Genomic DNA, 19868 nt, shown 5'->3' on the forward strand with positions numbered 1-19868 from the left:
GAGAGATAGAATAGCGCAAAAAAAGGTTTGGTCTAAGTATCAGAAAGCTCCAGTAAAACAGTGCTACAGGACTAATGTCAGAGAGACCAGCCCTTCCCAGAAAGACATGCCCGTTCTTTGAGAGACTTACAGCTCTGGTTTGGTGGCGAGATTAGGCGTCCTCCCTCTGGCCATGCCCCATTACTGCCGTCGCCTAGGAAACGGGGCGTGGATAAAGCGCTCGTGAAGCAGCTGATCAACGTGATTGGCTGAAGTGTCGGATGATGTAGTAGCGTGCCATCGTTCCATCGGTCCTCCGTGAGCTGCAGAGTGTAGGAGAGACCCGTCTGCTGTCTGTTTCACACCTGCTCACTACCAAACCTCAGTCTGAACTCTCATTCTCATACCCGCTCACGGTAAGTCAGTCCTCTCTTTTAAGTTAAATGTTAATGTGATGTCATTTGTGTAATCACGGAGGCCTGTATGGGATACATTGACGACTGAATCCAGTTTGATGTATGATGGAAAAAATAGACTGTAAGCAAAGCGGGGACAAAAGCCCCATCATAGCCGCTGCGGTAGCGCGTCAAACGGACAGAGGATAGAAAAGCCTATGTACTGCGGTCCACTGTACTCCCTATCCCTTTTTTCCGTGTTCCTTAACACATTTGCTGAAATGTTATATAGATTCCTTTTAATATTGACCATGACCTTGTTTGACTATATACATTATAATGAATTATGCTGTGCAGTCTTTGGGAAAATTACCCCCCCCCATCAAAATGCATCCTGGCAATTGGATAATTTCCTCATATTCAAACATTCTTTCACTCTTAAAATCTTTCCTTTAAAGGTTTGCTGAAATTTTCAATGGATTCCTGATCAGAGGGAGCCTGACTATTACCTACTAAAATGTCACGTCATTTTTTTGTACAGTATGGAACAAAAGTATAGGGGAAAACTGACGTCATACACAGAACGTCTTACATTTTCACATGTTGTACGATACCATTTTGAATCAGTTACCTTTTAAAATGAGCTTAAACTTTAAAATTACTATATTATTTATTAAATAGAGCAAGGGACAGATCAGAGCAATGAGAGAGACTTGAAAATGCAAAGAATATTTACACTATGCAGTGTCATATTCTTTGTTTGAAAATAATCTTTTGCACATTTCAATGTATGCATACTTTTATATGCTTTTCTTTTTTCAGACAACAGCTATGTGCATCTTAAAGGGCAACAGCACTTAAGTCATTCTGTTGTACACATGTAACTTATGACTATTTGGTGCACACTGATGCATGCACTTTAAAAAAAAAAAACATATCATCTCATAACTATTATTTTTTAAGTTAAATTTTAAATATTTTCATTTGTATCTACCGTGACATGTCATAAGATGGGTTACATAGTACTTTAACATGCCATCTATTTTATGTTTACAGCTTTTAAATACTCTTGGAAAAATTTTATTAGGCTGTATTAGAGTCATCTGATATTCAACTGACCTCAGTCTTCCTTTCATTCAATAATTTCTTTATGTCTGGATAACAACAACTGTGATAGCTTTCGATATAAATGATCAGATGCAGAGACTTCATCTTCATTTGAGCAGGCTTTATTGTGGATACCACCATTGCAATATTACAACATCACCAAGTACAGGCTCTTCTGGCTAAATCTAAACTCATTATGTGACAAAACCTTTGAAGCTACCATTGCTAACACTGTCCAAATGTGTGTGGCAGTATCTTATCGGTTAGCGTTGGCTACTTTGCCTTTAGTAACTAGGAAAGTAAGTAGTTTGACATGAGCTACATAAGTAAAAGTAACAAATGTCATTTTTTTGCCATAAGCTAATGTTGAAGAACGAGAGAGAAAGTTGGGCTCTAATGTTACGTTAACGTAACTGCCTTTCTAACAAAGTCTCTTATCACCTGTATGAACATGCTCGAACCAGCCGGTTCCTCTTCTTCAGAATCAATAGAAAATGACGCACTCAGTCACAAAGTGGAGGTGTAACGTAGCAGTAATGGGACCAACGCAACAGTACCGCCCAAGTAAGGTACAGGGGGTACAGTACCTGTGTCCTGTGGCCCAATGCTGGTCACTGGTAGAGGTACCACATACTCCTTCTCATGTGTTGAATCTGGTATCAGAACTGGCAGATCTTGCTTCTCTTTGCTGAACAGTTGATCCATATGTTGATTAACAACTGTACCATTTCCCAACAATACTAGTAGAAAACTGGTCCTGTGATCTCCTGTGTCAGTCCTGGTAATCATTTAGGTCCACACCCATAGGTTTTGGCATAGGCAGGGTGTCCTGCCACAAAATTGCATTATTCTGCATGTTTATGATGGTAAGCTTGGTAAGCTTTTGGCTTGCTTGTTTTGATTCCACCTTTTCTTTTAAGTTTGGGTGTATGTATCAACTTTCTACCCATCATCATCTAAGCAGGTGATAGACCAGTTGTTGACCGTGGAGTGATGTGATAGCTCAACAGAGCCCTGTTTAACTTTGCCTTCTCCACCATAGGAGCTCATTCCCTCTCTGGTATCACAGTGCAGGCTCCCCACAGCACATAGCCATCCTGTACACTCAGCTCATGTTGTCTCTAAATAAGGCATAAAGTCCCTGTTCCTGTTATTTGTCCATCCTCTCAGGACATACTCACTCACCCTTGAGACAATGGAGTCCTTTTTTATCCATTTCTGAAGCTGTTGTCATCAAGGGTCTATGCAGATGTGGATGTTGGAGCCTTCTGCAAAGCTTTCACCTTTGCTGACAGTGGATGCAGCCCTTTCTTCTCCACTCAGTCTCCTAAGAATGTCACTTCCTTCTCCATAAAATGGCACTTGCTCTTTTTTAAGTATAATCCTACATTTTTCAGTCGCTGCAGTAATAGATCCAGTGTCTGGAGCTAGTCTTTGTCATCCTTTCCAGTCAGAATGATGTCGGCAAGGTACACTGCAACATTTTTAATTCCCTGCAGCAAACCCTCCGTACTACACTGAAAGATGGCTGGACTGGAACTCACATTCCAAAGAGTGCACAGTATATTTCATTAAAATGTATATAGTCATACAAGGTCTTGGTCAATCTGAACAGGAATCTATATACCATTTCAGCAAATGTATTAGGGATAGGGAGTTACAGTGGAATATCTTAATATGATATTGTATCATATATTAAACTTTTAAGCAATGGCAAGCTATTTACTGTGTAAATTGTTTTGCAAATGAAGAAATAGATTGGGTTGCTCTCTTGAGAGCAGAGAGAGTCACTTTTCAGTGGTCAGTTGTAATCTATTAATTGATGCAGTAAAAATTAATTGCTTATTAATTAATTAAATGTGCCAGTTATGAATTTGATTTCATTCTTTCGACTTAAAGTGATGTTTAAAATAATGATTTTTCTAAATAGATTTTTTTGAAGGGTTTTAGATTTAACTTGTTCCATGACTCTTCATATTATATTCATGTTGGAAATAATGTTCTGCTTTGGCTGCATGTCAGTCTTGGTCCACATATTCTTACTTGCATGTGTCTGTGAAATAGTCTGTCACAGCCATGTTTCAATTGTTTTTACCTACCACACCACAATATTGTTTCTATTTGAAATTAGCAACAGTAGGAAGTAAAGAGAATGTGGATTTGGATTGCCATTCAGTTTTTTGCAAAACACAAAATGAAAACAACTCTAACAACATTCGTGTGAAAGAAATGAAAAGTACATAGACCCAAACTGTCTACCTGACTAGAAAGAATAAAAAGACAAACCCTAATGGTAGAATAACTGAAATACACAAGAGCAAATAAAATAAAAGCAAGTTAAAAAAGAAAACATAAAATAGACAGTCTGACGTTAGCAAATGGGCTCAAGCCCCGGACTAACACCCCAGAGACTTGCAGAGGTGCAAGAGGTATTCATATCTTTTACTTAAATAAAAGTAGTAACACCACCATGTAAAAATACTAGTAAAAGTCCTGCATTCAAAATTGTATTTTTGTGAAAGCTCAAAGTACGAAAAGTAAAAGTAGGTATTCATTGTGAAGAAAGACCCCTTTCAAACTGTTGAGTGATTTTATATACTGTATAATTGTATTAGTATTATTATTACTATTATTAATACGTTAACACATAAGTAGCAGTTTAATATTGTAGTTGGATGAGATCTAAGAATATAATTAATTTTTAATTTTCATTGTGGATGTGTTTCCTATGATCACATTGTTTTCTATATCGTTTCTTTAATGACACCTTTGTAAAGGTTTACAGTCACTTCCAGCTTCACCCAGCTTACATTACTCTACTTGTGTTATTTGGCAGCGCTGTTGGACCATGCTGACCCGTCTGTTCTGTATGCATGGCCTCCTGGTGGCTTCCCACCCCTGGGAGGTGATTGTTGGCACAGTAACCCTCACCATCTGTATGATGTCCATGAACATGTTCACTGGCAATGACCAAATCTGTGGCTGGAACTTTTACTGCCCCAAAAAAGAAGAAGTGAGTCATCAAGATGATCAAGAATATGTCCGTTATCTGTCGTAGTGTATTCACTGCACACGTAAAGTAGGCCACAGACCTAGACTGAAAGAGCCCAAGGAGTGTCTCTCCACTTGCAATGCTGATACTGTATATCACACTGACAGTATATGAATCCTTTTACTAACGACACAACTCTGACATACTGTCTTTACCTCCATTTAGAGTTAATATGCACTGTCAAAACCAATAGCTATAAATCCTAAAAAGCATGATGGATATTTAGCCACAATAGGGCCTTGGCTCGAGGAATGAAAGTCATTCAGTTAATCAATCCACCATGTTTGTCCAGACCAAAATAACAACTAATTGTTAGATTGCCATGAAATCTAGTACATTCAAAGGTGTACCAACCTACCTTTGGTGATCTGACTTCTCATCTAGTTCCATATCACTTCCGGGAATCTTCGCCGTTAAGCTGGCAACCTCACAGTGATGACAAGATTCCAGGAAGTCACTGCTCCCAGCCAAGAGATAGAATGGAACATAACCTCCCATTTTTGTGTGAATTAAACTAACAAGATATAACATGTTAATTAGTGAGCTTTGGAGATACTGGAAGGTGAATTTTGTTACCTTGGGACAGAGCCAGGCTGGCTGTTTCTCCTTGTTTTGAGTCTTTGTGCTAATCTAAGCTAACCAGCTGCTGGCTGTGGCCTTATATTTACCCTACAGACACGAGAGCGCTATCAATCTGAACATAAAACTCTCAGCAAGACAGTGAAGAAGCATATTTCCTAAAATGTCCAACTGTTCCTTTAAGTATTTAAACCTGCAGTGCGCAACTTTTGCTCCCCCTTCTGGCAGTGAGAGTAGTTACACAAACACTGCTGATTGCAGAGAAATTTCCACAGTTCCAAGACAATAACCCATTATTTGGGTAGAGTAAATGTAATAGCTACATAGTGTCTTCCAAATATTTTACAAATGCCAGCCTGTCCAAAGGTCCTCAGTCCCTTCTCTTTTTTCAGCGCTCTCCAACGAGGAAAAGCCACACCAGTGGTAATCCGTGTTTGTCCCTGTCCACGATTTCTTTCTTTGTTTGACGGTAATCCTTCTTCTGAATGCTGAGTTTCTTTTTTATCTGGTGCATCAGATTTTTTTGGGACGTTTCCTAGGTTATTCTGGCATTAGCTCCGCCATACTCCTAGTTGCTATAGTCTCCTCCATATCTGTTGCTACGGTTGCTCCCCTCTCTGGCAAACCTATCAATGCAGGTTGATATGAAATGCATCGCTACTAGTGCACAGGAATGTCGCCACAGACACCAGATTTAGAAATCTGGTATACTGCGAATACAGAGAGATTTACCTGGCGTTGATAGGCTCAATCAGCATTGTATGAACCTTTTTCGAAAGGGCTTGAATATAACAGACATTGATTTCTATTTAACGGTCCCGCACTCTAGCTTTGCCACTTATTACATTGTCTTCTCTTTTTATAGCAAATTCTGAGCAGTGATATCATCATCCTGACCATCACACGTTGCATCGCCATCGTCTATATTTACTTCCAGTTCCAGAACCTGAGACAGCTGGGATCCAAATATATTTTAGGTAAATTACTGATTGGCACATACTATTTTTATAAAATATCAAAGGTGAATGCGATGCTATGGGTCCAATGGCTGTAGAGGAAGTAGATCTTTTGACCTAACCAGCTAGATATAACTAAAAAGCAACTTGTCTGCTCTCTTGCAGGCATTGCTGGCCTTTTCACCATATTCTCCAGCTTCGTATTCAGCACAGTGGTCATTCACTTTCTTGATAAAGAGCTCACAGGCCTCAAGTAAGGACACACTTTGCATACTGACGTTTTTTAGTAATCGTGTTTAAAGCTCCAGCTGATTGCTCTGTTCTGTCCGTTAGTGAGGCTTTGCCATTCTTCCTGCTTCTCATTGACCTCTCCAAAGCATGCGCTCTTGCCAAGTTCGCATTAAGCTCGAGTTCTCAGGTAAGAAAAAAATCATCTTGCAGATTTCCACATGATATTCAACGATATTGCCTGACTGGCTTATTTTACTCGAACCTTTTCAGGATCAAGTGAGGAACAACATTGCTCGTGGCATGGCAGTACTGGGACCTACCTTCACTCTGGACGCCCTGGTGGAGTGCTTAGTGATCGGAGTGGGAACGATGTCAGGTATTGCTGCCATTTGGAGCTTCATTTATTCGTGGAATGACATTTAAGGTTTGCATATTGAGGGCTTGTGCATTTTACTGCACCTTACTTTCTTGAGCTAAGTTCACACAGTTTTCATCACGAAGATTTAAGAATTGGAGAAGACCAGCACATTTAAATATAAAATAAAAAAGCTCAAGGAAATGTAAAAAAGTGTGAAAAAAGGGAAAAAAAGAAAAAAAAACAACTTTTGAACCATCTGAATTGCTGAGATCTGGGAATGTGGCAACATCTCTAAAAAAACAAGATAGCCTAGTTTGATGTTTACTGACTAAGAGGAAATGAAAGAAGAGCAGCACTTTGAGCAGCTTTCCACTGTGTGCAGATAGTGAATAGTGGCTTTCTGATTTGCTCATTTTGGTGATATACTGGGCACTTCTTATGTGAGTTGTTCTTGTGAATACCTGAGTATCTGTCTTTTATCTTTCAGGTGTGAGGCAGTTGGAAATCATGTGCTGCTTTGGCTGCATGTCTGTCTTGGCCAACTATTTTGTGTTTATGACCTTCTTCCCTGCATGTGTCTCACTGGTGCTGGAGGTAAAGGTACAGTGTTTCATTGTATGTGTGTACATGTGTTTTTTAATGTCAGTCTGATTGCCTGTTGTGTTTGTTCCTATAGTTGTCCCGTGAGAGTCAGGAGGGCCATCCTATCTGGCAACTGAGCCATTTCTCTAGAGTGATGGAAGAGGAGGAGGATAATAAACCCAACCCTGTAACCCAGAGAGTCAAAATGATCATGGTAACACCTCTCGTGCTTTATTTGTTTCCTTGTTTTCATTTGAACATGACAGTTATTTCTCCTGTCTGCTCTCTGCTCTGTGTGCAGTCTCTGGGCCTGGTGATGGTTCACGCACATAGCCGCTGGATCGCCGAGCCCTTGTCCATCAACACCACAGTGGGTATCCCACAGGTCGGCACTGAGCTGGACCACCTCTCACCGAGGAGGATCGAGCCAGAGAAACCGCTTTGGCACTTCTACCTCACCAGGTGAGGCTATTGATATGCTTGCTTTTGACTACATATTTGTGTGTGTGTGTGTGTGTGTGTGTGTGTGTGTGTGTGTGTGTGTGTGTGTGTGTGTGTGTGTGTGTGTGTGTGTGTGTGTGTGTGTGTGTGTGTGTGTGTGAGAAAGCTGCTCTGTATTTCCTGCATTGCTTTCTGCATTGCTTCCAAGCATTATTTCTGTGTCCTCAGAAATTAATGCTATGCATCCACAAAATAGAGTTTGAGAAGAAGTCAAAACCCCAGCAACACTTGTGGTATGAAGAAAAACTTTATACTCAGAACAGTACGTTCCGGATCATCATCTGATGATGACGGTAAATGTGTTGTTTATACTAGCTGCAGCAGGGCCTTGGTAGTATAGATTATACTGTCTGCATTGCTGTTGCTGCAGTTTTGCCCCCTTCGGAATTTTTCCCCATGTCCATGCACTTTAGTAGCTGGTGAAGTTTTGGCAGAAATCCCTACACTGCGTCTACAGGATGTGAAATAAGGTCAGCAGCAGACTGGTTTCAGTCTATGATAATGATTTCATGTCCAAAATTTCAATATTGGACATGAGATGTTTAGATGTATTCCACACTAGCTGGAACATTATATGCTTGATGCCTGAGGTTATAAAAGGTTTCTGGAGGTCACCTATTAAAATCACTGGTCTGATAAGGAAAATTTAACTAAGGGCACTGGGCAAGTAACAGTCATCTTATACAGCCCAGCTGAAACCCCAACTGGTCCAGTGAACCTGATCAGTGGCTGACAGAGAAGTACTGTAGTCATACTGGGAGGCTTCTCATGGAGGCCAAGAAATAACATGACTGCCAATGACCTTTGTATCCCTATTATCTGAGCACTATCTTGTTGTCTTGAGAAATCAAATTGTTATTTCATGATTACAACCTAGCAAGAAATACATGATTATGCTTCTGTGGTGCTAAGATACCATAAAAAACTGTACCACTTTCTAATAAGACATCCTTTAAAAAGGATTGCTAAGTTGTAAGCAATCATATTAGTGGTTAATAAAGTATTCACTGATAGTTGATAGATTAGTCATGAGGCATTTATAAGGACAAGTTCTGGGTTCCCAGATTGTCAGAAATCCCTTTGACTGATTGGACCGTCTGATCACTTACCTTCTGGAGAGGATCTGGAGAAGATGTCCAGTAAATTACATTTGATAACTAAGTATTAAGCATGAATGAATGTATTCATGCTTAATAATTAGTCATTGTCAGTGTTTCTAGTTTCATGATTACCAAAGAGAAAAGACAAGCACCTGCCAAAGGGATTTTTCACTGACTGGCAACTCAACATTTGTTTCTATAAATGGTTTATAGGTAATATATAAAGCATTAGTAAATGATTTATTAACCATTAATAAAGCCTGTTTATCGTTCCTGGAAGGTGCTTTAGAAAGAGGTACTAGATTACCTTTATCCTAAGATAATGATTCAATTACCTTCTATTTCATGATCTCTTGATACAGCTTAATTATCTACAGTAAGTATTTCCATATAGGAAATGATGTTCAGAAAGTGTCATTACATGCAGACCTACTAACTTAATCCTCTGAGATTTTTGCTTTGACTTTGCTATTGACTCAGACATCATGAAGTCTGGAAATCATGTTGTGCTTAGATAACGTTTAATATAGTTTTGTGTTCACAAAAGACAAAAGTGATGTTTTGATGTTTTATGATGATGTTAGAATGAGACTTTAAACTCAGCACAACAGTTCTTGATATCTCAGCATAAAGGGAACATTAAAATGTATATTTACAAAAAAAAGAAACAATGGGCAACCAAGGCCAGTGCTGGACTCTGAAATGAATAATACAATTTGTTGTACATGTTATTGTCCCTCTTCTCCTGCAGGATGATAACCATGGACATAGAACAGGTGATCTGTCTGGCTTTGGCTCTGCTGCTGGCTATCAAATACATCTTCTTTGAGCAGGTTGAGATGGAGTCTACACTCTCACTTAAGAACCCCATCACTATGTCCGCTCCCGCCCACCGACGGCCCACCGAAACCTGCTGCAGGAAGGAGCCACCAGTTCCCCAACCCCTCGCCCCCACCCACAGCCTGGCTATCAGGGCACGTGCCAATCGGTCAGAGAGAGGTGTGTCTGGATTCAGTGATGATGTTATAGCAGATGGACATGTGTAGCACTGTTGTATCCAACTCCACCTTGTTTCCTTAGATGAGGTTATCCGGCCCCTGTCTACCCCAGCAGCTGATCCCCAACCAAAGTGCTTCTTTGTCGTGGGGGATGAAGAGGAAGAGCTAAAGTCTGAGGCCAATCAGCCGAGCCTCCCCCCAAAGCCCAGAGGTCTGGACCAATGTGTGGCCATCCTCAACAACCCTGAGGTAAGACATCACACATTAACCACTAAAACATCCCTTTCATTTTCCAGCTCCCTTAGGTATCTGTTTTTGTCGTCGAGTCACATCCCTCCAATAAGTCTGCAGGGTTTGAGGCAGCTGTGTGATTTAACTAGGCTATAATGAGATTAGTCACTCCGGTGTCTCTTTGAAGCTGAACCAATTAGAACATGACGCGAATAGAAAAGACACTTGCACTGATTCCACTGGCTCTGTGTAGCCTCACATCCACTCAGCTGACCTTTAGCTTTCCCAGGAAAGATACTTATATTGGTACACATCACACATGTAGGTTCAGACAAGTTTCATTGAAAGTTGGATACACTTCCTCCACACTGCACTGGAACATTTCTTCTATGTGAGATTAAAATATTAAAATGATAATAACATATGGACAGAGATTGACTGTTCACTGTTTTGCATCTCTAGAGCTATTAATGGTGACACAAAATGATGATGATTAGTAAGTGTCCAAAATCTGAATTTACTGATCACTGTAGAGCAGACAACTGATTGTATGTTATAGAGGGGGGAGTGAATGAGTGAACGAGGGGCTGAATTCAAATCCATAGTAGATATCTTTATTTCTATCAGATATCTTGAATATGGAATTACTTGGCATAAGATGTATTGGTCTAATATTAAATTGTATCCAAAGCAACAAGCATCACTGGCTTCCCCAGCAAATAGCTGTAAATACATATTTGACGAAAACACTAAGCAGTTTATGACTACCTATAATGTGTATAGTGTCAATAACTACTCAGTCTGTTTTTTCCTGTGTGAAACTACTTTAATGATTTTCAGGAATTTTTTGAGCTAAACAATACAATGTAAAGAGTTGTTTTGTTTCTTTTAATCTGAAGTGAATTTTTAAGTCGTGTCACTGGCCACTGGTCTGATCAGACTAGACAGTGAGTAGTAAGTTGCTGCGTGATTGTGTCTGTTGCAGCTGGGGCCTCGTTTCCTGAGTGATGCTGAGGTGATGCTGCTGGTCAACTACAAACACATCCCTGCATATAAACTTGAGGCCACAATGGAGAGACCAGAGAGAGGAGTGGCCATACGAAGACAGATGATATCTGCAAAGCTTCCCTCTCCTTCTGCGCTCTCTTCCCTGCCATACGCCCACTATGACTACTCCAAGGTGAAGGCACACACAAGACAAACTGCAGTCCTCTCTATAACACTGTTTCCTGTTTTACAAGTTTGGCAACATTTCTGTTTTCCAGGTTATGGGCACCTGCTGTGAGAATGTGATTGGCTACATGCCCGTACCAGTGGGCGTGGCTGGACCACTGCATCTGGATGGGAAGCAGTTCCAGGTTCCCATGGCAACTACGGAGGGCTGCTTGGTTGCCAGCACCAACCGCGGTTGTCGAGCAATTGCGGTGAGTGCCAGATTTGTTGTTTTCCAAAGAGAGGCTGCTATAAGACAAGCACCAAGTTGGACAAAATAATTGAAACACCATATGAATAGCAAATATCCAGCCACTGCCTTTTGATCAGCTACAATCCTCTATTTAATTGTCAGGCATCCTGTTGTGTTTGCTGAATCAGTTTTTGGGTTGGTTAGAAAAATGTCATGAGTTTTCATACGAAAAGTCTGAAACATACAGTAAATGCTCTCTAATTCCAGGTCACCTTCTCCAGGTAAATTACATTTGTGTATGTGTCAATTTCACATGTTGCTTTGAAATCTCACATCCAAAAGTGATTGTAGGACCTGTTTCAAGGCTGACACATGCAGGCTCCTTTTATCCATGCGTTACTTTTATTAAAGATATATTTGCTATAGTTATTGTTGTGTAAAGCAATGCACATTTTCAAAATGTTCAATCTGGACTTACACTGCATTACCAAGCAACATTAATGTAACTTTGACAAAAGAGAATGCAGACCTGATCTTCATTGTGATAGATTACACACAACCTACTGTAGGTTCAAGAGTTTGCCAAGTAATTTTCATGTCATACGGCAATCAGAAATGAAATTAAATGAAAATCAGCGGTTGCGTGGAATATAGGAAAAATCAGGGTTTGCAAAAAGTGATGTAAGTTGTTCATCCAAGTTGCAGTGAGTTTTACATTATTTTTAAAATGTATAAATTTACATATAAATTATGAAGTAAAAATAGGAGGGGTTGCACTTCTGTGTATATTTTTAATGTGGGTACATTGACTTTTGATATTGTGCTCACAAGAACAATGGCAGAATTGGTTGTTTGTTCAAATACCTAAAATGACTTCCCTGACAAGCACCCTTTGTAAATTATGAGTGTTGGCTCTCAGAAGGCAAACAAAGTGTGATGTTATAGTACTGATATACTGTACCTGTTAAAGAGGAGGTCAGGATCGGTGGCTAGGTCAACAAAGTGTGAGACTTGGGACACGGGAGACACTGACAAATGACTATACAGTATGTTGTCCTGCTGATATCACAGGTTAGGGGGTATGACCTCTGATCAGAAAACACTCATATGGGTCATGGAGGACAATGACAAGGAGGACTTGATAATCATTTTTAACTTTTTTTGTGTTTGATCAGTTGGTATCAAATGCATAAATCCTGAAAAATAAAACAGTAGTTAGAAGCAAAAGTTGTGTAGCTGCTTTATAATTAAGATTTCAAAAAAATTTTTTTTAAATGTTGTTCCTGTTATTTTGTCCTGCCCTTTTCCATTTCTTGAGAGTGCTTAGTAGTAGTGTGAAGATGTGATAGCATCATCCTGTGTTAATATGTACTATATGGATCTTGTGGCCCCTGCATGCTGTAGCTGGGAAGTGGAGCCAGCAGTCGTATCCTGGCTGACGGCATGACTCGAGGACCTGTATTGAGGCTGCCTTCTGCCTGCCAGGCTGCTGAGGTCAAGGCCTGGCTGGAGAGCACAGATGGTTTTCAGGCCATCAAAGAAGCCTTTGACAATACCAGCAGGTAAAACATGAAACCTGACATGGACAGAACTAAAATTCAAAGTATGGGCTGAGTGTACACTGTGTGTCTACATGTTATTTTGGTGATGTTGCTTTTGGCAGGTTTGCTCGGCTCCAGAAACTCCTGGTTGGTCTGGCTGGGAGAAATCTCTACATCCGCTTCTATTCCAAGACTGGAGATGCCATGGGGATGAATATGATCTCTAAAGTAACTGTTTTAGACTGCTTGTGTGTGTGTGTGTGTGTGTGTGTGTGTGTGTGTGTGTGTGTGTGTGTGTGTGTGTGTGTGGTGTACTTTTGAGATTTAGATAGAGAGTTTCATACTACCAAGATTTGTCAAATGCATTTAAAAGCAACATGATATACATATGGTATGATAGAACTTTGCAAGTTATCACATTATAAAACTGCGGAAACATGGAAGACATGTCATCCCAGTGTATCTCATTTATGATGATTCACATGCATCCTACCTGCAGGGTACAGAACAGGCTCTGAGCAGACTGCAGCAGCACTTCCCAGAGCTGCAGGTGGTGGCTGTCAGTGGGAACTACTGCACTGACAAGAAACCAGCCGCCATCAACTGGATCGAAGGCAGGGGCAAGTCTGCTGTCTGTGAAGCCACCATCCCCGCTAAAGTAGTCAAAGAGGTAGGAAGAGCCAGAACTGAGAGTGCAGCTTATTGTTGTTGGCACTGACTTCTTGCACATTTCCTAGAATGAGGTATCATGTATTAAGTATCAAGGGTACTGCTGTTAGCCCTTCAGAATCATTGAATGTGGCTGGAATTCATATAGTTTCCAATGAACGTAACAGTGGATGCTGATTTCTGGCAGTAGCTAATAGGAAAAAGGATCAAAATTCAGATTCTCAGCATGTAGGGTTAAAATTGTGTGTTTGTATGGCACCTTTCAAATTTGAAAGTGCTTCACATGAGATGAAAAATACATTAGAATGACAATAAAAAGCTTAATTCAGCTGATCTTAGTCAGCTTTGAGTTATGCCCACCTGTTACATCAGTACATACTTTTGATATTAGTAAATTCACAATTTTCATATCAGTCTTAAAGTAGTTGTCAGGTACCCATTTGAGCATTGGAACTGTTTTTGCTTGCTGTAATTACTCCTGTTCAGACAGACATTTAAAAGATCCCTTCCACTTACAATATAAGTGATGGGGGATAAAGTCCAAAGTATCTTCCAAAGTTGCAGTCTTTTTTATGTGTCATTGTCCCTACACTGCAGCTGAGCACAGAAACACTGAGGGAACTTTGTACTAAAAAGACTTTGGTAGACGCTTAACTGTGTGTTGATTTAAGACAGACTTGAAAAATTGTCAAACTATACTTTATGCACAGTTCACAGGAGAAATTTACTGTATTGTCCGTCAATGAAAAACTTTAATCTGTCTCTCTAACGTGTCTGAAAACATATTCCAAAAACACACAACAACCTGGATCCCATTTCATGATGTGCTAAAATTAATTCTGTATTTTATTTTAGTTTTACATGCATTTCTTTAGTATAATTGGTTCCATATTCATTTGACTCATCCTGTCTCACATTAACTTCATATCAGCAAATTCACTCAATTTTCACTCCTTGTCCCTATGATGCAGGTTTTGAAAACAACGACAGAAGCTCTGGTGGAGGTTAACATCAGTAAGAACCTGGTGGGCTCAGCCATGGCAGGGAGCATTGGTGGATTTAACGCTCATGCAGCCAACCTGGTGGCTGCAATCTTCATAGCCTGCGGACAGGTGAAGTAGTTCTAAGGAAATATTCCGCATCAGTTTATTTCAATGTATATACTTTTTTCCTGTGTTAATGAATATGGCTCTGTGTGTGTGTGTGTGTGTGTGTGTGTGTGTGTGTGTGTGTGTGTGTGTGTGTGTGTCCTTCAGGATCCAGCCCAGTCAGTGGGCAGCAGTAACTGCATCACCCTGATGGAACCATCAGGACCAACAGGGGAGGACCTGTACATCAGCTGTACGATGCCTTCTATAGAGCTGGGCACTGTAGGAGGAGGCACCAACCTGCCCCCTCAGCAAGCCTGCCTCCAGGTACACACACACACACACACACACACACACTGACACAGCCAGTCCATAAAAGTTACTGTAGAGATCATATTCATCCATAAAAAGTTGACGTGATACATGTCATGCAATTTATTTATCAAGGAAAAAATGTGGTTCATTTTAAGCATTCGAGTGAGTTGAGCTTGCTAATTGTTTATCTGTCCAGACCACAATTTTAAAAGTTTAATAAGCCACTGTACACTACCTGGTCAGCAGCAAACAGCAGACAGACACAGTTAGAGATTAGCTGCTGAACATAGTGGAGCATTTAGCAGCTAAAGAGCCAGATATTTCATTCAGGAGGTGGTAGAGACCAAAAACAGAGCTAAGAGAGAGTGAATAGTTGACTTAACTTCATCAGATGGACGCAAACACCAATCCAAATGAATGATCATGTTGCTCTGTAACTGCTGGATGTTAAAAAAAAACATCTCTTTGATAATAAGTTCACTGTTCACTGTTTCATCTCAAAGATAATTAAGAGAAATGGTAGGCACCTGAGCTAAATTTCAAATGTCATAGCAAATGCTCTGAATATTTATGTCAGTGTGATATTTCAGTTTTTCTTTTTTAATAAATTTGCAAAAAATTCTAAAATTCTGTTCTCGCTTCGTCATTATGGGGTATTAAGTGTAGATTGATGAAGGAAAAAAAGTTTATTTTTTATTTTTTATTTTAGCATCAGGCTGAAACATAACAAAATTTGAAAAAGTGAAGGGGTCTGAATACTTGTTTACTTTTCTAAAAGCATCCGTTTAAAATGTGAGTGTGTGTGTGTGTGTGTGTGTGTGTGTGTGTGTGTGTGTGTGTGTGTGTGTGTGTGTGTGTGTGTGTGTGTGTGTGTGTGTTTTGTCGGCATCAGTAGTCCTCATGGGGACCAAAGCCTGGCCCTAATGAGGCAAAAGATATTTTCTGACGTTCTGGTTAAGGTTAGGTGTAAGGTGTGGATTTGTGGTTAGGTTAAGGTTAGCGTTAGGAATGAATTGGTTATGGTTAAGGTTGGGGATAGGATTTGGGTTAGGCTGTCCACAATGAATGGAAGTCAGTGCAGTGTCCTAACGGATAGTTGTGCAAACTTGCATGTGTGCGTGCAGATGCTGGGCGTGCAGGGAGCCAGCCAGGACTGTCCAGGGGAGAACGCCCGGCAGTTAGCCAGAGTTGTGTGTGCCACTGTGCTGGCTGGAGAGCTCTCACTGATGGCTGCTCTGGCTGCTGGACACCTGGTCAAGAGTCACATGACACACAACAGGTAAGAGCAAAGAACCTTTATTCGCAGATGACATGACTCATTTTTGTCTGTGAGCTATTCACAGACAAAAACCTGAAAGTTCAGCACATACCAAAGAATAAAGAGTCATATACATTGTACATGGTGACTTCTCTCAATAATAAAAACTAGTGAAAATGTTACCGTCTTTACATAAAGCAGAACCAAACCAGAAGATTTATTGGTTCAAAACATGTGCTGAAGGAAACAACATAAAGGATAAGGCTGGTGGTATTCTTTATTTTTTTGTGTCAGTGCTTTCAAGTTAGCATAGCTAGCAGCATAGTTTATTTATGCACAATAGCTAGCTTGTAAGTATTATGTAGCTAAGCAACCTGCACATATACAATTCAATAAATCATTCATCAAGGCAAACAGACCTGTATGTGCTTGTATCTGTAAGGACAGATATAGGAGGAGAGATATAGAAAAGAAAGCTACAGTAATCATATCTTCTCCTCCACATATTTAACTTCCTGTCCTAGCACTGCATCACCCTTTCTTTGCCAGTTTCTCAGCAAATCACCCAATGGGGTAAATTTTGCACATATTTTTATAGAGTTAAAAATTTTCAACTTTTGACTATTAGTCTTTACAGGTCCACAGGTCCAATCTGAAATGGACCAGTGAACCTACCAGACGCTGACATGAAATCATTTTCAAAAAAGAGACACCAAATGTGACGTGGACATAAGCACAACCGAATAATTAGACCCGTTCCAAAATGTGGTCGACCTGAAGCGCACCTAACAGATAGAGAACGCAAACACCGGCAGCAGTGACTTGATCAGTTAAAAAGCAGCAGCAGTGGAAAAGCAGAAATCATAAGAGTTACCTTACATGTGAAGGAGGGGGGAGGAGCCTAGGTTTGGTTGATAAGCAGCCCAATATAAGAGGAAGAAGTTCACGTGTGAGTCCTTTTCCCTGGCCTTCTACAGCAGAAAACTGAGCTCCTTTGTTTGAAAGTAATTTGATTGCATGGGTACGTGAGTTCCCTTTGTTCCTTTTTACATGTTTAAAGTAGTTTTAAGCGTGACTTCAGTTCCCTCATCAGAACACAGCTGCGTAGATCACAGTTTCCATTCTCCTTCACACAGGTGTGTTTTCTCCTGCAGTTTTCTCAGGAGATTGTGACGCACCGCTCAGGTATTTTACATACTGACACACATACCCAAAATTGCGGCAGCGAGACCCAAACCTGACCCGTTTAGATGGAGTTGAATTTGGATACAGTCCGACTTGGCTTCCTGATTGGGCTTTGGTTCCTCAAAACCGAGTGGACCCGTGAAGACTCTACTTTTTGATGCCTCCCTTTTCTTGCATCACTGGTCAATTCTTGCTATCCCACAAGGTTTTGAGAAGGCTGTGACTTGTGTCCCATAGAAAATTACAAGGGCCCAATGTGGCTTCATCTCACACTGCTTTCTGTTGGTCCTCACTGTGCCGTGTAAATTTATTTAAGACATCGGCATTCTGCTTTAGCTGGTCTTTAGCAGGTATTTTTTGTTAATATCTATTAACAGGGGCAATTACGTAAAATTATATATTTATCATAGCATTTCACGCTTGAGCTAAGAGACACTATAATGCTTGTAATCCATTTATTTATGGTGCAAATAAAGACCTACCAGTCCTTGTGGTCCAAGGCTGGTTTTGCTCTTCTTCCTGAATGATCTGGTTTAGTGAGATTTGAGTCTTTGAACCCTGTAGTATTCACTTGCAAGTCTAGTTTGTTTGTTTTTACAGGGACATAATACACATAAATGTTACACTTATAACATTTAAAGCCTTAGCTAATTTTCCCTAGATACCATTTTATTTATAGAAAAAAAAATGTGATGGTCTATTATGATCTAATTGTTCTGTCTGCAGATCCAAGGTGAATTTACAGGAGACTCAGGGAACGTGCAGCAGGAAAGCCTCCTGAGAGCCTGAGAGCAGCTTGGCCTCCTTCAGTGAGCCCAGGTCACTGGACAGATCAGTAAATCCAGGAAAATATGGACAATCTGGAAGGGACTAATCATTCATGCATGAGAAACAGACCTCAGACATCTTCGAAGTGACACAGGATTATCTTGTGACCAATCTCTATGCTGGATATAAAAACGATCCATGCAAGCTAATCAGACTATTCTTTGCGAAAAAATTCATTTTCTGTATCTGGTTGTGTCTTATTGAGCTGGCTAGAAGCAGTTAATTACTGGCTTCTTTTATTTCCACAGTTAAGAATGCTGCCAGGTTTTTTTGGGAAACAGACAATTTGGGTTCAAATGAAACATTTCTGCTCACTTTACCAAATGGAACACTGTGAACACAGAACGATACTACCTAAAAGGTGAAGGTTTCGTATTGTTGAATGTGTGTGGCTGGGCATGAAAACTAGAGAGTAATTCTGCTTATTACAAATTCTGCATCATTTGATTTCTTCATCACGGTGGCTTGTGAAGCTAATAAGGACATGTAGTGTCACAGTGGTGAGGCAGCCCACAAGATTCAGCAGTACTGGGAAGCAGACTCGAGTCCTGGTTCAACCATAAGAAGACAGAAGGATTATGCATGACTGATTTAAGGAGAGAATAAATATGCGTGAATGAATGAATGATTATCTGGATCCAAAAGGCACTTTAAGACTGCAAGAGTTTATCTGCATGTACACAACAGGATAGGTGAGCACAAAATCAGGACTGTGTCCTTCAAAAATGGAGGGAGGATAGATAAAAAAGATGACTGACATGATGGCTTCATGTACCTGTACTGCTAATAGGACTATGCAACAAGTCATTCGCCCATTTATGTTGAGATTATACTGTCTATGTACCATAAAGCAACAAAACCAAGAGCTCAACTGGCCTCAGTACTGCATTTCCAGTACCAAAGGAAATTACTTTAAAGAGCTATGTTTTACTCCATTTAATACAAAAGTGTTTTAGAGTATCTGTGGAAATAAACTGGCAGACTTTGCTTGAGTCATGTACTGTAATCCCTTGCATAGTGCATTTAATGAAGACAAAGTTATGATGCTACTTTGTGGTGATTAAGTGATAGACTTATCCTATCAATCCGTCTACATTTTAAATTGCATTGGCATACATCATTGATGCTTAAAACATGTAATGTGCTGCAGATGTGGTGCTGATAAAATGAAATCACTTAAAGTAAGTCTTCCTGTTGTACCAGCAGATGGCAGATATTTTGGATATATTTTGTAATAAATGCAAAAGGACTTTAGAGTGACAGATTGTACTGTTTTGATTGCTGCTTTGTCATGAATTGTACATGAGAGCTGGAATATGAAATTTAAATTACAGTACATACACCATTGGCCTTGACACTAAAGAGCTAAGGTTCATGTCATTCAATAGTTGATCCACCTCTCAACTTAGTGTGTTTGTAATCTGTGAAGCTCCCACATGTGCCCTGTGGCAAGTGAAAACTGCATGCAGAAGCTTCATGTAACTTTGCTTTGTTCCCAGGTTCATAGATT

At 40.1% G+C, this 19868-nt stretch overlaps 1 protein-coding gene across 1 annotated transcript; it reads left to right on the forward strand.

The window, feature by feature from the left end:
* The first annotated feature begins 315 nt into the window (after positions 1-315).
* Positions 316-19618, forward strand: hmgcra (3-hydroxy-3-methylglutaryl-CoA reductase a). The gene is made up of 20 exons (XM_040156471.1): positions 316-395; positions 4318-4494; positions 5978-6089; positions 6234-6321; positions 6402-6486; positions 6570-6675; positions 7145-7251; positions 7334-7453; positions 7541-7701; positions 9592-9839; positions 9921-10087; positions 11055-11249; positions 11335-11493; positions 12879-13036; positions 13138-13243; positions 13515-13685; positions 14656-14796; positions 14941-15099; positions 16212-16366; positions 18257-19618. Exons 2-20 carry the CDS (start codon positions 4330-4332, stop codon positions 18309-18311), a joined length of 2658 nt encoding a protein of 885 aa, XP_040012405.1. The 5' UTR covers positions 316-395; positions 4318-4329; the 3' UTR covers positions 18312-19618.
* Positions 19619-19868: the final 250 nt, after the last annotated feature.

This window comes from Xiphias gladius, chromosome 19 (assembly GCF_016859285.1).
Source record: "Xiphias gladius isolate SHS-SW01 ecotype Sanya breed wild chromosome 19, ASM1685928v1, whole genome shotgun sequence".
In the NCBI taxonomy this organism is placed as follows: Eukaryota; Metazoa; Chordata; class Actinopteri; order Istiophoriformes; family Xiphiidae; genus Xiphias; species Xiphias gladius.

Bases quoted from the DNA above. Each gene is read 5' to 3' on its own strand.
- hmgcra (XM_040156471.1), top strand. From the start codon at position 4,330: ATGCTGACCCGTCTGTTCTGTATGCATGGCCTCCTGGTGGCTTCCCAC. The intron at 7,454-7,540 runs GTAACACCTCTC...CTCTGTGTGCAG, and splicing joins AGAGAGTCAAAATGATCATG to TCTCTGGGCCTGGTGATGGT. The intron at 10,088-11,054 runs GTAAGACATCAC...TGTCTGTTGCAG, and splicing joins CCATCCTCAACAACCCTGAG to CTGGGGCCTCGTTTCCTGAG.